Source organism: Martes martes (genome assembly GCF_963455335.1).
Source record: "Martes martes genome assembly, chromosome: 14".
Taxonomy (NCBI): domain Eukaryota; kingdom Metazoa; phylum Chordata; class Mammalia; order Carnivora; family Mustelidae; genus Martes; species Martes martes.
This window is the reverse complement of record NC_137902.1, coordinates 41,902,602-41,917,818: the sequence shown is the minus strand read 5'-3', so window position 1 is coordinate 41,917,818 and position 15,217 is coordinate 41,902,602. Positions and strand designations below refer to the sequence as shown.

Sequence of the window (15,217 nt, the reverse complement as noted above, 5' to 3'; positions counted from 1 at the left end):
TCTCAAGAGTGTAAGACAACATTTTAAATTAATAATTTCTTAGTATTATAAAGTATATATACTTTTCTATATTAGAAAAAGAAGTTAAAATAGTAATTTTATGAAATGTTTTTTTTTTTTAAAGATTTTATTTATTTATTTGACAGACAGAGATCACAGGTAGGCAGAGAGGCCAGCAGAGAGAGAGGAAGGGAAGCAGGCTCCCTGCTGAGCAGAGAGCCTGATGTGATGCGGGACTCGATCCCAGGAACCCTGGGATCACGACCCAAGCCCAAGGCAGAGGTTTTAACCCACTGAGCCACCCAGGCACCTCTGAAATGTTTTCTAAACAGGTTAGTTGGACAGTGTTGGTTTATTTTCTTCATAAGAATGAAACTAGAATTTATAAAAATAAACATGTGCGTTGCAAATCATAAATCTTTTAAGAAATATTAGGGTTCAGATTCCATTTTCTTACTTTTCTTAGAGTCCACATAGTAGTGATTCTTAACCTTTTAGGGAGACATAGCTCTCTCTGAGAAGCTATGGCCCATTTCTCCAGAAAAATGGACTTAGGTAGATAGAAACAATATTTTTTAAAAAAAGATTTTATTTATTTATTTGACAGAGAGAGGTCACAAGGAGGCAGAGAGGCAGGCAGAGAGAGAGGGGGAAGCAGGCTCCCTGCTGAGCAGAGAGCCCGATGTGGGGGCTTGATCCAGGACCCTGGGATCATGACCTGAGCCAAAGGCAGAGGCTTTAACCCACTGAGACACCCAGGCACCCCTAGAAAGAACATTTTTCAAATAATTCCAAATGGTTCCATGGACCTCTGAAGTTCTTTTGTGGGATTCCCCAGTCTCTGGTTATGAAACCTTAAGGTACTGAGAAAAGCATGGGCCTTCTAGTCAGGCGGTTGTGGTTTGAATCCCTGTTCTTCAGTCCACCACTGCTAGGAAAGACTACCTTCCTTCTCTGACATCCATTTTTCTCTTCTTTAAAGGGAGCTATTCAGTGAAGAGCCCAGCAGTTATCCTTTTCTCCAAGAAGCTAAAAAGGAAAACAAAATAAGGGAGACAGTATAAACTGGTAATTATTGTCTCTGGAGTCAAATAGAGCAGGATTTGAATCTTGGCCCTACCACTTCCACCGTCCGTGTCTTTTAGCAAGTTACTTAACCTCATTGTACCCCTGCTTCCTCTTGTGTGAAATGGAAATTAAAAAATATATATAGCTTATAGAGTTGCTGTGAAGATTAAATGAGAGAATGAATATGAGGTATTGTACCTACATGTAGTATATAATAATATAGTAGTATCAATGGGAGAAGTAATAAGCAAAATATATTTGTTAGAAAACTGAAACAGTGTCATAGAAAAATAGCTATCGTATATAAAAATACACTGATTATACAAGAGATTAACTGGAATGACAAGGAAGTTGTATATGGCATATATGGAAGATATAGCATGGAATTCCAACCCGTGAATAATAAGAATTCTCAAAGAAAGGCAGGGTAAGCAGAAGAGAACAACAATGGTGTTTGAGAAGGGTGAGAATTCCCCATATCCTAGGAAAGCTAGTCAGTGGGAAATCAGCTCTGACATAGTCTCATAAAATAACTAAAATTGGGGCTCCTGGGTGGCTCAGTGGGTTAAAGCCTCTGCCTTCAGCTCATGTCATGATCCCAGGGTCCTGGGATAGAGTCCCGCATTGGGCTCTCTGCTTGGCGGGGAGCCTGCTTCCTCCCCTCTCTCTCTGCCTGCCTCTCTGCCTACTTGTGATCTCTGTCTGTCAAATAAATAAATAACCTTAAAAAATAACTAAAATTGAGCTCTTCATCTGCCCAGTTTATACATATTAAGTGGTGACATTGTTTGAGGCAGTGTGCACTGGGGGTCCACCTGGTGCTGGCCTTCATGGCGCTCATGTTCATGTGTGGAGGATGGACAAAGAAGAAACTAAAGAGACATGCAAATATAATATTTGCAGATGGTAATGAATGCTATGAAGGAAAGTAACAAAGGGCAGGATGGAGAATACCATAGATCTGGTTGTGAAGGGCTGGGCATGGAACAGAATCAGGGAGTTAGGAGGTTATTAGAATAGTTGAGGTTGTGAGATAATGGGTGATCAGTGGAAATAATGAGAAATGGATGGATATGAGATATGGCTTAGATAGACCAGTTTCTGTAGAAGAAATGGAGAAAATTATTAAGGAACTACCATACAAAAAAGCTGCCAGGCCCAGACAGTTACACAGGAGAACTCTATCAAACCTTCAGAGACCAGATAGTTCCAATGCTCTAAAAATTATTCCAAAGTATTGAAGAAAGAAACTTCCTAATTCCTTTTATTAAGCAAATATAACACTGACACTTAAACCAAATGAAGTCATTACAAATAAAAATACAGACCAGTATTATCCATGAGTATTCATGCATGAAGTCTAAACAAAATATTAGTAAACAAAATCTGACACTGCATTAAAGAAATAATGATCAAGTGAGACTTTTTCCAGAAATGGAAAGGTGTGTTCAATATTAGAATATCCATGAATATTGTATACCATACCATAAAGAAAAAATTATATAATTATTTCCATAGAGGTTGAGAAATGCTTTGACAAAATTTGACAACCATTTATCATAAAAAGCACTCCAGGAAATGGAAATTGAAGGATACTTTCTCTTTCAGTATCAATAAATACAGTATCAATACAGTGTTACAATTACAATGCAATTGATACTGTGTCAATAAAGTTAGATGTATTTAGTCCTAATGCCAGCATCATATTTAATGGAGAAACACCAGAGGTATTTCCACTAAAATCGGGAACAAGGTAAGGATGTCCACTATCTCTGCTACTTGTCATCACTATACTAGAGTTATCAACCAGTGCAGCTAGACAAGAAGAGGTATCTGAGTGGGTGAAAAAGAGTAAAAACTATATGTACAAATGCTTTGATAACATATCTGAAAAACTTCAGGGAATCAAAGATAAACTAAATTCAAACAATAAAAGAATTCAGTGGCATTAACAGGAGATGAAAGTTAATGTTAAAAGAGTCAGTAGCCTCGTATACACAAACACTAAGCTGAGGGCATATGGGGAGGGAAGAACTCATCGGCAAAACCAGTAAAGAAGGTACTTCAGAATAAAGCTAACAGAAATTTGCAAAACCTGTGTGAGGAAAAAATTGTAACTACTCCAGAAAGAAATAAGGACATGAAGAAATGGAAACACAGCATTCCCTATGCATGGATAAGATGATTTAACATTATAATGGTATCAGTTCTGCATCACTTAATTCATAGACTCAGTGCTATCTCAATAAAAATACTAAGAAGCTGTGCTATGGCATTTCCAACTTGATACTAACATTCATATGGAAAAACAAAGATGCAAGAATAGCTAGGAAAACCCTGAAAAAGAAAAAGTACGGGAACCACGCTTACCAGACAGGCTTTAAACTGTAAAGCCTCTATAATTAAAACCATGTGATGCTGGTGCATAAATAGACAAGTGAACCAGGGGAATAGAACAGGATGATCACAATCAGACCCATACACATATAATTTAGTATATGACAAAGATGTTATCTGAGGTCATTGAGGTGGAGGCTAACTTTTTAATAAATGGTGGTGAAGCAACTAGGTAGTCATTTAGAATAAAGACTAAATTAGAACAATATCTCACATGAAATAGAAGGATATACTCCAAATGGATTAAGAATCTAAATATAAAAAATAAAACCATTAACTACTAGATGGAAACTCGGGTGAATTTCTCTATCATCTTGGTATAGAGAAAACTTTCTTACTATTCAGAATCCAGAAATAGCAAATGAAAAGGAAAAAGACCAATAAATCTGACTGCAGAAAAATAAAATTTTGCATGACCAGTAGTGTCATAAAGTTAGAAGAGGAGCACCTGGGTGGCTCAGTGGGTTAATCCTCTGCCTTTGGCTCAGGTCATGATCTCAGGGTCCTGGGATTGAGCCCTGCATTGGGCTCTCTGCTTACCAGGGAGGCTGCTTCTCCCTCTCTTTCTCTCTGCCTGCCTCTCTGCCTACTTGTGATCTCTGCCTGTCAAATAAAAAATAAATAAAATCTTAAAAACAAAAAACAAAGTCAAAAGACAACTGGCAAACTTGGACAGAATATTTGTGACATATACCTTAGACAAAAGGCTGATATTCCTAATACAGGGAGAACTCCTACAAATTGAGTGACAAAGGACCTGATAGGAAAATGGGAAAAAGACATGAGACATTCAAATGACAGCTACACAGAGATATCATTTCCTGCTATCCAACTGGCAAAATTAAAAAAACATGACAGCATGTGCTGTTGATGAGGCTGCAGGGAAACAGGCCCCCTTGTACATTGCTAGCAGGCATGAGAATTTCCGCACTTCTGGCGGGGTATGGTGATCCCTAACAAAATTAGTTAGTACTCAGCTTTCTGCCCAGGAAGCCTACTTACAGGAATCTATCCTGAAGCTACAACTACAACACTGTGAGAATACGTATGCACAAGGTTATTCAAGGCAATGTTTATAATTGCAAGACGCTGGGAAAAATCGGAATGCCCCGGCATAGCAGAATGATTGAGCAAATTGTGGTAACTTTCCATGGTGAAATACTATGCAGCCATGAAAAAGAAAGAAAAAGAGTTCTGTGAACTGATAGGAAGTGATTTCTGGGACATACTGTTACATGGAAAACACAAAGTTCAACAAAGTATATGTAGTATGCTATCTTTTGTATAAGAAAGGGAGGAATAAAATATATGTGTATCTCCTCATTTGCAAAAAAAAAAAATGCAGGAAAGAAAAAACAGAAACTAAAGAGATGAGTTACCTACAGAGGGTGGGTGGGAAAAGGGGCAGAAAGAAGGAGGGAATGGAAATAGTGTAGCATTGAGGAGGAGGGACTAACACTTTTCTGCGTGGATCTTTTTGTGTAGCCTTGACTCACTGAATCACACTGATGCTTCCCATACCCACAGTAAGCCATCAAAACCACATAAAATGCAGTGGAGGGGGAAGCCCAAAAGGAATACCAACACTAACAACTGAACCTAACCATACTACAAATGAATAAAATAACTGCACAGGAGGGTGGGAAAGAAAAGATCAAATCTCAGTAACTATGGAAAACAGTGTATGGACTGGATTCCGCAAAGCCAAGGGCAAAAGGACAGCATGGGTGCTGCAGTCTGGTTAGTAGAAGTGCTTCTCAGAGGGGCGTGGGTTACCAACAGCCTGGAGACTGGAAGCAATAAAAGGAAAAGTGAGTTTCCAATTTGGGAATTTCTTTAAAAGATGTAAGTATAATCTTTTATTATGAGTATTTGAAGTTGCCACATCCCTGGAGAGCCTATTTCCATGGAGCTGAATGGGTCATAAGTAAAATTCACCTTTTTTAATAGATGTTAATAGAAGAGAAGGGGATGTTTTGAAATCACGAAAATAGCATGGTATGCAAATATTTTGCGAGGGATTGGGGAGATAAATGTTGTAGGTAGAGTTGGCTTTAGGACTGATTTATATTCAAGTAAGGCTGATCCGTTTGAGTCATTTCAGAAAAACCTTAGGACCTAATTCTAGGTGAAGAACATCACATGGAACCCCAGGGAAGCTCCAGGTTTTTGTAGAACAGAGAGAAAAACCTTGAACTAGAGAACCTTTAAAGCTTACTTCAAATTCTTTCTTCTTATACTTACATAGGAATTTATATTGTCGTTTTTCACAGGATGGTAGCTAACGTATATTCTAAGTCTTTTTTATTTGATTTAGGGGAATGGTGATCAGTTGATACCTTGAGAATATTGTAGTTGTTTTTTTTCTGAAAGAATAAATCAGTTTGGTTAGGTTTTTGTTTTTGTTTTTACAAGTACTTACAGCTCATGAGAACATTCTTCTGATCAATATGTTGTGCTTTGGAGAAGACTTCTGTTCTTTCCTCATTACATGTGACAGGACATAGATTTATCTGAAATATTATTAAATTGAAATGATTGGATATAAATCAAAGGTTAATACAATGTTTTCATTGTATTATGTAATATGTAGACTATATTCATTGGAATTTAAGTAATCCCAGGTTTCTGTATTAAAAATCTGGGAAAGTAAATACTTGGATATCAGGGATCTTTGTATTTTCCCCGAAAAGCTCCACATTAAGACAAAGAATGAAGCCCAGGGAAGTTATGTACGAGTTCTCAGAACTCATTGTTGACAGAGTCAGAATTTGAACCTGTTTGAATTTTGATTCCACATGTGCCGGAAATATTGCGAAAGAGGGATCAGGATGTCTGGTGAATGAATTGGAGCCCTGGATGGAGCTACTTGGAGTTGGATTTTGCTGTAATCTAATGGGCTGTCTTATCTCTTCCTCTCTTGCTCTCATTTCTCTTTCATGTCTTCTGTTCTTTTCTCTTACGTTCCTTGTCTTTGTTAGTGATATCACTGTAGCTTCATAAAAGTCATTGAGAAACTGAGTCATCTAACCTGAATGGATTACAGGTATCAGGTTCTAAAAACCTTAAAACATTTGTTTTTATCCATGCACTCATCTGTGCAAGGAAACTTGATGCCATCTTTCATGTTTTCTGTGAGCTCTCCATCTCATTGTTTCTTGGATTCCACCTCCTGAACTGTTCACAGATCAGTCACCCCTCATCCCCTCACGCAGTCTTGCCTGGTTCCCAGCGCTCATCGTCTCCCGCCGGATGGCCACTGGCCTCCTAAATGTTCTTCCTACTTTCCCTTCTGTGAAAATTGATTCCTCCACATTAAAGGGTCCATGAACTTGGATGTGAAGGCATTACATCTTTACTTTCTCTGGAGCTAACTGAAAACGAGCACTTGCTTCCATTATGCATGAGGCAGCAATCCGCAGTGATATTAGTAGTACTTGGGGCTTGGTCACCAGTGGAAGGCACGCACACTTTCCTATCACGTATTACAGTTGTTGACAATGACATGAATATCATTTATGCCTGTCACTACTTTGAAATTACAGTAGTTGTTACATATGCATTATGTATTGTTATTTAATGTACTAATGAGGCACAGATTACCTGTTTAAAAATATTGGATTGTTATATTTCTATGTAGTCGGTTTTGCAATCTTATTTTATGCATTGAAAAGTACTATTTTGTAATGAAAATGCTCTAAAATTAGATAATGATAGTAGTTGTACAACATTGTGAAATACTAAAAAAACACTGAATCATACACTTTTTTTGGAATCATACACTTTATTTTTTTCTAATTCTTTTTGATTTTTTTAAAAAAAGATTTTATTTATTTATTTGACAGAGAGAGATCACAAGTAGGCAGAGAGGCAGGCAGAGAGAGAGGAAGAAGCAGGCTCCCCGCTGAGCAGAGAGCCCGATGCGGGGCTCGATCCCAGGACCCTGGGACCATGACCTGAGCCGAAGGCAGAGGCTTTAACCCACTGAGCCACCCAGATGCCCCATGATTTTTTTTTTTTTAAGTAGGCTCTGTGCCCAACATGGGGCTTAAACTCACAACCTTGAGCTTTAGAGATGTGTGTTCTACCAACTGAGCAAGCTAGATGCCCCAAATTATACACTTTAAAAAGGTGAATTTTATGTATGTCAGTTATAGCTCAATAAAGTTATTTTACAAAAAATACGATTCTGGTAATGGATTCACATGTTTCATCAGATTACCGGAAGCATCTGTAATATGTAAAGGAATACAGATCCCTTTCCCTTTACCCAGAAATACAACTCCTTCTCCATTTACTACCTAGAAAACTCTAGGACATTTTTCCAAAACCCAGCTCAAATATTCCTTCAATAAAGCCTCTTCCAACTTGCCTGGGCAGTTGTTTTCATGTGTTTTGGGAAAGGCTTACATGTATCTCATATCCTAAGCCCAGTGTTTGTTATTGACTATCTCAAGGTTGCTAATTCCTTCAGTGTGGGTATCATGACAAGATACGTCTTTGTATCCATAGCACCTGGCATAGTGCCTGGCATGTAGTGGATGGTCTCCTGATGAGAGAATGAATTATGAGGCTTTAGTGTAGCATCAGAAATACACAAGGATGAAAATGTTAATGGGAGAAGGAAAGAAGAATCATTTTTTTTTTCCTCCTGAAATCAGCAAACAGACCCAACAATCCACTATATATTCAAATATGCTTCCCTTACTTCAGGGAAATTAAAATTTAATGAGCAAACCTCATCCTTCTGTCCATTTAAAATGTGTGCATTTTATTGTATGTAAAGTATATCTCAAAAAAATGAAAAAAATCAAAACAAATAATTAAGAAACAAAGGAAAACATCTAAATGACATAATGAGCAAAGAACTAAACAACTGATTGAACAATCATGAGAAATATTACAATGTAGCACACGCTCAAAGACCACATGAGAGCTGGAGAGAAAAGCTTTCTATGGAAAGGAGTCGCTGGGAACCTCTCTATGGTGGTGTTTTTTCTGGGTGGTATTTGCGTAGGTAGAGTTGATGAGAGCGTTGCAGCCAGTGAGAGTGGTGAGGACAAAAGCTTGGAAGTGGGGAAGAGGAAGGCATGTTCAGGGAAAGAGGTGACTCTTAAGTAAATTTCAGATGAGAAACGTAAGAGTCTTGAGGAAGAACGGCAGCAGCTGGGATGGTCAGGGAAGGTGTGAGCAAATCAGACTGCAGGGCTTAGGGGGCACTGATTGGGTATAACAGGGTAATGGAGGAGTCAAAAGAAGTAACCAAAACACTGGTCTTGGTTACTTGGTAGAAAAATGATATTATTATTATTATTTTTTAAAGATTTTATTTATTTATTTATTTATTTGACAGACAAGGCATCACAAGTAGGCAGATAGGCAGGCGGGGTGGGGGGGAAGCAGGCTCCCTGCGGAGTAGAGAGCCCGATGCGGGGCTCGATCCCAGGACCCTGAGATCATGACCTGAGCCAAAGGCAGAGGCTTAACCCACTGAGCCACCCAGGTGCCCCGAAAAATGATATTATTAACAAAATAGAGAAGGGAACAGGGCAAGTTGTTTTGGAGATGGTAAGTAATTCTAATTCCCTCGGTAAAAAACATCCTTATTTTTGCACCTAAATATTTAAGTAAAGGTTACATATTTTTAGAAATGAAAGCATATTTTACATTTAATCACACTTTACAACATAAAATACATTTCTAAGAAAGTATTGTGTTGTTAAGAAAATATAATTTTGCTATCTTTCATACGTGTGCGTCTCTTTCTTTCTTAGTTTCCGATATAGTTAATGATGTTGTGCTTCGAGACTTACTGGCATACGTGTCTTCAAAACATTCCTATCTCAGAGATCTTCCTCAGAGGCAACCTCAGAAAATGAACAGTATAGAATTTGTAGATTTGGAGCAGCTGCAGCCGGACATACTGGTCCATGCGGTACTAAAAGTAGTTGATATCACTGTACTAACAGGTAAGTATTTGGGGTGCTGTCTTAGTTTTAGATTATAAAATAGTTAAGATATAAGACTTTTGTAGCGTATCATTTGGTTATCACTATTATATTTATCACTGGACATTAAGGTAAGATGTCCTATGTGTTAAAGTAATGCCAGCTGAACTATTTCTTTTCCAGAGGCATTATACAGTTATAGAGGACAGAAGCAAAGGAAAGTTATGTTAACAGTGGAACAGGTCCAAGGTCAACATTATGTGCTTGTATTATGGGGTCCTGGAGCAGCCTGGTACCCTCAACTTCAAAGGAAAAAAGGTAAATACACCAAAAAGCATTTAACCTATTTATAGTTAGGTAAATGATTAATGCTTATGAGCCTAAGATGAAGAGCATTTTAAGAGATTAAGATAGACAACATTTGAAATAGTAGGTGATCATAATTGAATATTTATCTTTGGAATTTTTCTGTTATTATTTTATACCTCCTGTAAGCAATTTCGTGATCTAAAAAGTCCTCTGTAATTAATGGAGGCAAAAGAAAAGCTTCCCATTTATTCCCAGGTTTACTACTTTACCTTTTTAGTGAAGATCTTATCTCCTCCAGGAAACGTTCTTTAAAAATTGAAATCTGGAGACGCTTCTACAGATTTTATTCAGCCAGAGTCTCTGATAAATAAATGTCTGTCTGGTTATAAGGCAGATGTTAGGGGAGCTGCATTAACCCTTTCAAGTCGCAGTGTTACTGCTTCATAAGTTAGTATGTTCCAGCTGTATGCATTATTATGTATACCAGTTGTTTTAAAAGTGTGGACTATTAGCCATCTATAGGATGTTCATGTTTAGAATATGACCCATGATTACATTTTTTTCTTTAAAGCATGAGTTACTAATAATTTTAAGATGAATTTAATTAAGTGGCATTGATGTTTCAATAAAATAGTATACTATCTTCATTTTGATATTATGAGATCCTTTCGTTGTAACAGTCAGAGGTAGTGTGATTAGTGGCTTATGAGTTATTGTGTCCTGCTGAATTAATCCAGAGATTGATTAGGTGTGTCTCATTCTTCTTTACCTGAAAGAGTTACTGTCTCTTCCCAAACTTCTGCCTACAAAATGGTTATCAGAGGATGGGATCTGTCACATTCTCTCTCTTAATCATTAATAGCCTATAACCAGGATTTGAGATAAGTCTGACTTTTTACTTTTATGTTAGGATCAAACAGTGACAAATATTTGTTCGGTTGAGAAATCTGACAAACATGTGTCGGTGGTAGGCTGACCATCGCTGTTGACCACTCTGTCGTAGCCGGGAACACGAGTCTAGTGCGTGTGGGACAAAATGTGGGTCAGAGGTGCTCTTGGCTTTGTGATGGGGCCATAGCAGACTGCTCCATGCTTACTGTGAATATTCTAAAAGTCGTGGTTATTCAGCTAATAGAAGAGACATTCTAGTTCTCTCTAGATACTTTTATGGTATTTAGGTTACTGTTGGAAATTTGGGAATCCAGGAATTAAGGTACATTTGTTCTTCATTCATTCATTCATTCATTCATTCAGCATATTTTGTTTATAACCATCATTCTTAAGTTTTGATATCCACCTCAGTATCCCAAAATTATTCTTTTCAAAACAAGAAAGTACCAATTTTGAAGGCTCATCTAAATAAGTGATTCTGCTTTCAGAAGCTGTTGGCGTTCTCTCTATTTGTTTAGTGTTTCTTGAGGCGCTCTCTGTATTAACCTCCATACGGGGCACTGGCTTTCCTTGTTCCTGAAGATAACAAACTCCAATTTAGATGATATAATCATCTAAATCGATGATGATACGATCATCAAGTAGTCATTGTTGAATACTGGAGATCACAGAGTTGATGTTTTGGGGAGGGATAATAAATCCCCAATTCACATTCTTTCAAAATTATGCATGGAAATTTGTAGCTAGGATTGATCACAATTTAGGTCCTAATGAGGGTGGACTAGAGGCATACATTACACTTCTTAGGAATAATTGGGTACATAAAATAAGCTATTCAGAACTAAATGCCTTCCAATGAAATGTTCTGAAAGTATTTAATAGAAGTCTAATATTTTAAAAATGCAACAAATTATAATAAAGTACTCTTGTGACATTACTAATTAAGCACAGAGTAATGCATATGATCCCAATGTTTGTAATTATACTTAATGCAAAATCATAATTACGTGTGTATGGAAGTTTGAAATCTATTAACATCTTTTTTTTTTTTTTAAAGATTTTATTTATTTATTTGTCAGAGAGAGAGAGAGCGAGTGAGCACAGGCTGACAGAGTGGCAGAGGGAGAAGCAGGCTCCCTGCGGAGCAAGGAACCCGATGTGGGGCTCGATCCCAGGACGCTGGGACCATGACCCAAGCCGAAGGCAGCTGCTTAACCAACTGAGCCACCCAGGCGTCCCTCTATTAACATCTTTAATTCATGAGTCAAATATAGAAATGTACCAGTCTCCCTCAGACCTACTAGTCTAATCTGCACATGACTCCTGTTACTTGAACTTGCCAATCTTTTTCCTGCCTTGGGATCTTAAGTTTACATCTTTCCTCTGCCTAGAGTGCTCTCTCCTCCAGCTCCCCACATGGATGTCTCCATTTCTCAGTTCCAATGTCATATCCTCAGAGGGGCCTCACACACATATCACTATCAGATTCACTCCTTGAAGTCTATTCATTCCACTTAACACCATCAGGATTATCCAGCTTATTTGCTTATTTGCAAATTAGCTAATTTTCTCCATAGACTATAAATTCTGTGAATACAAGCATTCTGCTAAGCTTCTTCAGCACGGTATCCTCATCACACACGCTGTGCCTGCCCTCGTAGATGCTTTCTGTGTGAATGAATGAATGAATGAATGAAGAATAAAATACAGATCAGGCAACCACTCAAAATTTCCAGTCTTGAAGGAGTAAGAGACTTAAGTTTGAGGAGGGAATAACTTTGTTTCCAATGATAAGAAAAAAATCACCAGTTTGAAAATGCATGCACACAAAGGTTCGGCAACCCATGGAATGTATTAACAAATTACATTTAAACTTGGGCACAGAGGGCTTTTAGTGAACTGAACTAGAACTCTTCTCTGGTTAACTTAAACAATTAAGGGGCATGTATTTGAAGTATATGGGAGTAGGTCATGGTACATAGGGCAAGAGTGCTGATGGGTTCAAGGGTACTTGGAAGCAGGAGCTGAAAAGCTTTGTGGGTCCCGGGCAGCTTCTCCAGCTGTCTGCGTTATTCACTTGGTGCAGACTTTGAGGGAAGGCAGAACAGGCTTACTCTGTAGCTCCTGATTTTACTTTTCCTTCTAAGAGACCAGTCCGTTTCCGAATTCCCAGTGAGGAAAATTTGAAATCCCAGATTGAATTTGAATCAGTCAACTGTGGCCTCAGGGACAGGGTGGGAAAGTACTATAGGAATGCCTGAGCTTGTATCAGAGGGTCGGGGAACAGGTGAGATGGTCCTTTGTGGTCTGGGTGGACATCCAAAGGTATTTGCCACCAAAGATAGGAATGTTCAGTAGCCCAGAGAGATGTATGTGATGTTACTATTGAATTTAAAAAGTAGATTATATATTGACGTTGGGGAGGGTATGTGCTATGGTGAGTGCTATGAAATGTGTAAGCCCGTTGATTCACAGACCTGTACCCCTGGGGCAAATAATACATTATATGTTAATAAAAAATTTTTTAAAAAGTAGATTATAAGATTTCATGTATGATAGGATCCCATTTTAATAAAGCAGGTAGGTAAGTATGTGTATACATGAAAAAATTTGGAAATACTGTTGCTAAAATGCTAGCAATGGCTATGTGTGTTTTTTTTCTTTATGCCTTTAGTTTGACTTTTATGCATGTGTGAATCTGCATTTATTTTTTACACATTTAGTAAAAACTTCAAACTTTGTGTATAGAGAATAATATAATGAAGTACCCATTATATCCATTATATTAGAACACTGGCCAACCTTATTTCACCTATTGCTATTCTTTTCTTTTACTGTATAAATATTTTATTGTAAATATATTCTATTTATAATTAAGAAATAAAGCATAAAGCAGATTTTTCCTTTTGAAAAAAAGAGTAGGTAAGGTTTGAGATAGCTAGTTAACAATTTGGAAAAAAAAATTAAATTTATATTTCATATTTGTGGCAAAATAAATTCCAGATGCATTAGAGATGCAAATTAAAAAAAAACAGTAGTATAAGAAAACATAAACAAACTTACTTGGAATCTAAAGATTGGTAGGTTAAATAAAATGCAGCAACAAGAACTATACATAAAAATCACCATATACCAGGGTGTCTGGGTGGATCAGTGGGTTAAGCCTCTACCTTTGGCTCAGATCATGATCTCAGGGTCCTGGGATTGAGTCCCGCATCGAGTCCCGCATCAAGCCCCGCATCGGGCTCCTTGCTTAGCAGGGAGCCTGCTCCCCCACACTCCACTGCCTGCCTCTCTGCCTACTTGTGATCTGTGTCAAATAAATAAATAAAATCTTTTTTTTTTTTAAAGATTTTATTTATTTGACAGACAGATTACAAGTAGGCAAGAGAGGCAGGGAGGGAGAGAGAGGAGGAAGCAGGCTCTCCACGGACCAGAGAGCCCGATGCGGGACTCGATCCCAGGACTCTGGGATCATGACCTGAGCCGAAGGCAGAGGCTTTAACCCACTGAGCCACCCAGGAGCCCCAATAAATAAAATCTTTTAAAAAAAGTTACCATATACCAAATTAAAAGGCAAGTGAAAAACCAGAAAAAAAAAAGTTGCATTTTGTTAGAAAATAATGCAATAAACAAAAGACAAATATCTGTAAGGATAAATGAGCAATAGAAATGAATAGGAAGTCCCCAAAGAAGAAATAAAAATGGCCAATGAATGTATGAAAAAGATTTACTGGGGGGCACCTGCATGGCTCAGTGGGTTAATAAGCCTCTGCTTTCAGCTCTGGTCATGATCTCAGGGTCCTGGGATCGAGCCCCACATGGGGCTCTCTGCTCAGCAGGGAGCCTGCTTCTCCCCTTCTCTCTGCCTCCCTCTCTGCCTACTTGTGATCTCTGTCTGTCAAATAAATAAATAAAATCTTTAAGAAAATTTACTTATTTGTAATTGAAGGCACACAAATAAAATAGTGACAGTACATGATTTTTCTCCTGACTAGTTGATAGAAAACCTACAGGGGAACAGCCACTCTCATAAACTATTGGAAATATAAATTGTCAAAACCTTTCTTGAGGACAACTGACAATGCATTATGAAAACTGAATTTGGAATACTGTTGACCTAATAATTACACTTACAGGAATTTATCATGGCTATGCATAAAGATGTGGGTAAAAATATATTTATCACAGTACTGTTTATAATAGTAAAAAATTAGAAATAACCAACATGCGCCCAAATGGGGAATTGCTGTAATAATTTTGAAGATTTTGGCATATCTGTGCCACGTATTGGCATATTATGCCATATTTTATTTTAATTTTTTAAAAGATTTTTATTTATTTATTTGACAGAGAGAGACACAGCGAGAAAGGGAACACCCGCAGGGGGAGTGAGAAAGGGAGAAGCAAGCTTCCGGCTGAGCAGGTAGCCCGATGTGGGGCTCAAACCAGGGGTCCTGGGATCATGACCTTAGCTGAAGGCAGACACTTAACGACTGAGCCACCCAGATGCCCCCTGTATTTTAAAATAATATAGAATAATATTTAATAACATATAAATCCACTTGAAAACAACTGGATGTCCACTAAACACAGTGTTAACT

The 15,217-nt window shown here is 37.8% G+C and overlaps 1 protein-coding gene and 1 long non-coding RNA gene across 6 annotated transcripts in view; one reads left to right on the top strand and one right to left on the bottom strand.

Annotated features, from left to right (window-relative positions):
• The window catches only part of SHLD2 (shieldin complex subunit 2), an 87,250-nt gene that overhangs the window by 57,087 nt on the left and 14,946 nt on the right, over positions 1-15,217 (top strand). For all 5 annotated transcript variants that reach the window (XM_080822597.1, XM_080822600.1, XM_080822599.1 and 2 more), the window contains 2 exons: positions 9,240-9,434; positions 9,597-9,731. In XM_080822597.1, coding sequence (XP_080678723.1) covers positions 9,240-9,434; positions 9,597-9,731 — 330 coding nt within the window. The remainder of the gene's footprint in view (positions 1-9,239; positions 9,435-9,596; positions 9,732-15,217) is intronic.
• LOC308354847 lies at positions 514-10,081 on the bottom strand. Its single transcript, XR_013967911.1, has 3 exons — positions 9,992-10,081; positions 5,888-5,978; positions 514-1,029 (listed from the first exon to the last, which is right to left on the bottom strand). It is a non-coding gene; the product is annotated as an uncharacterized lncRNA (long non-coding RNA).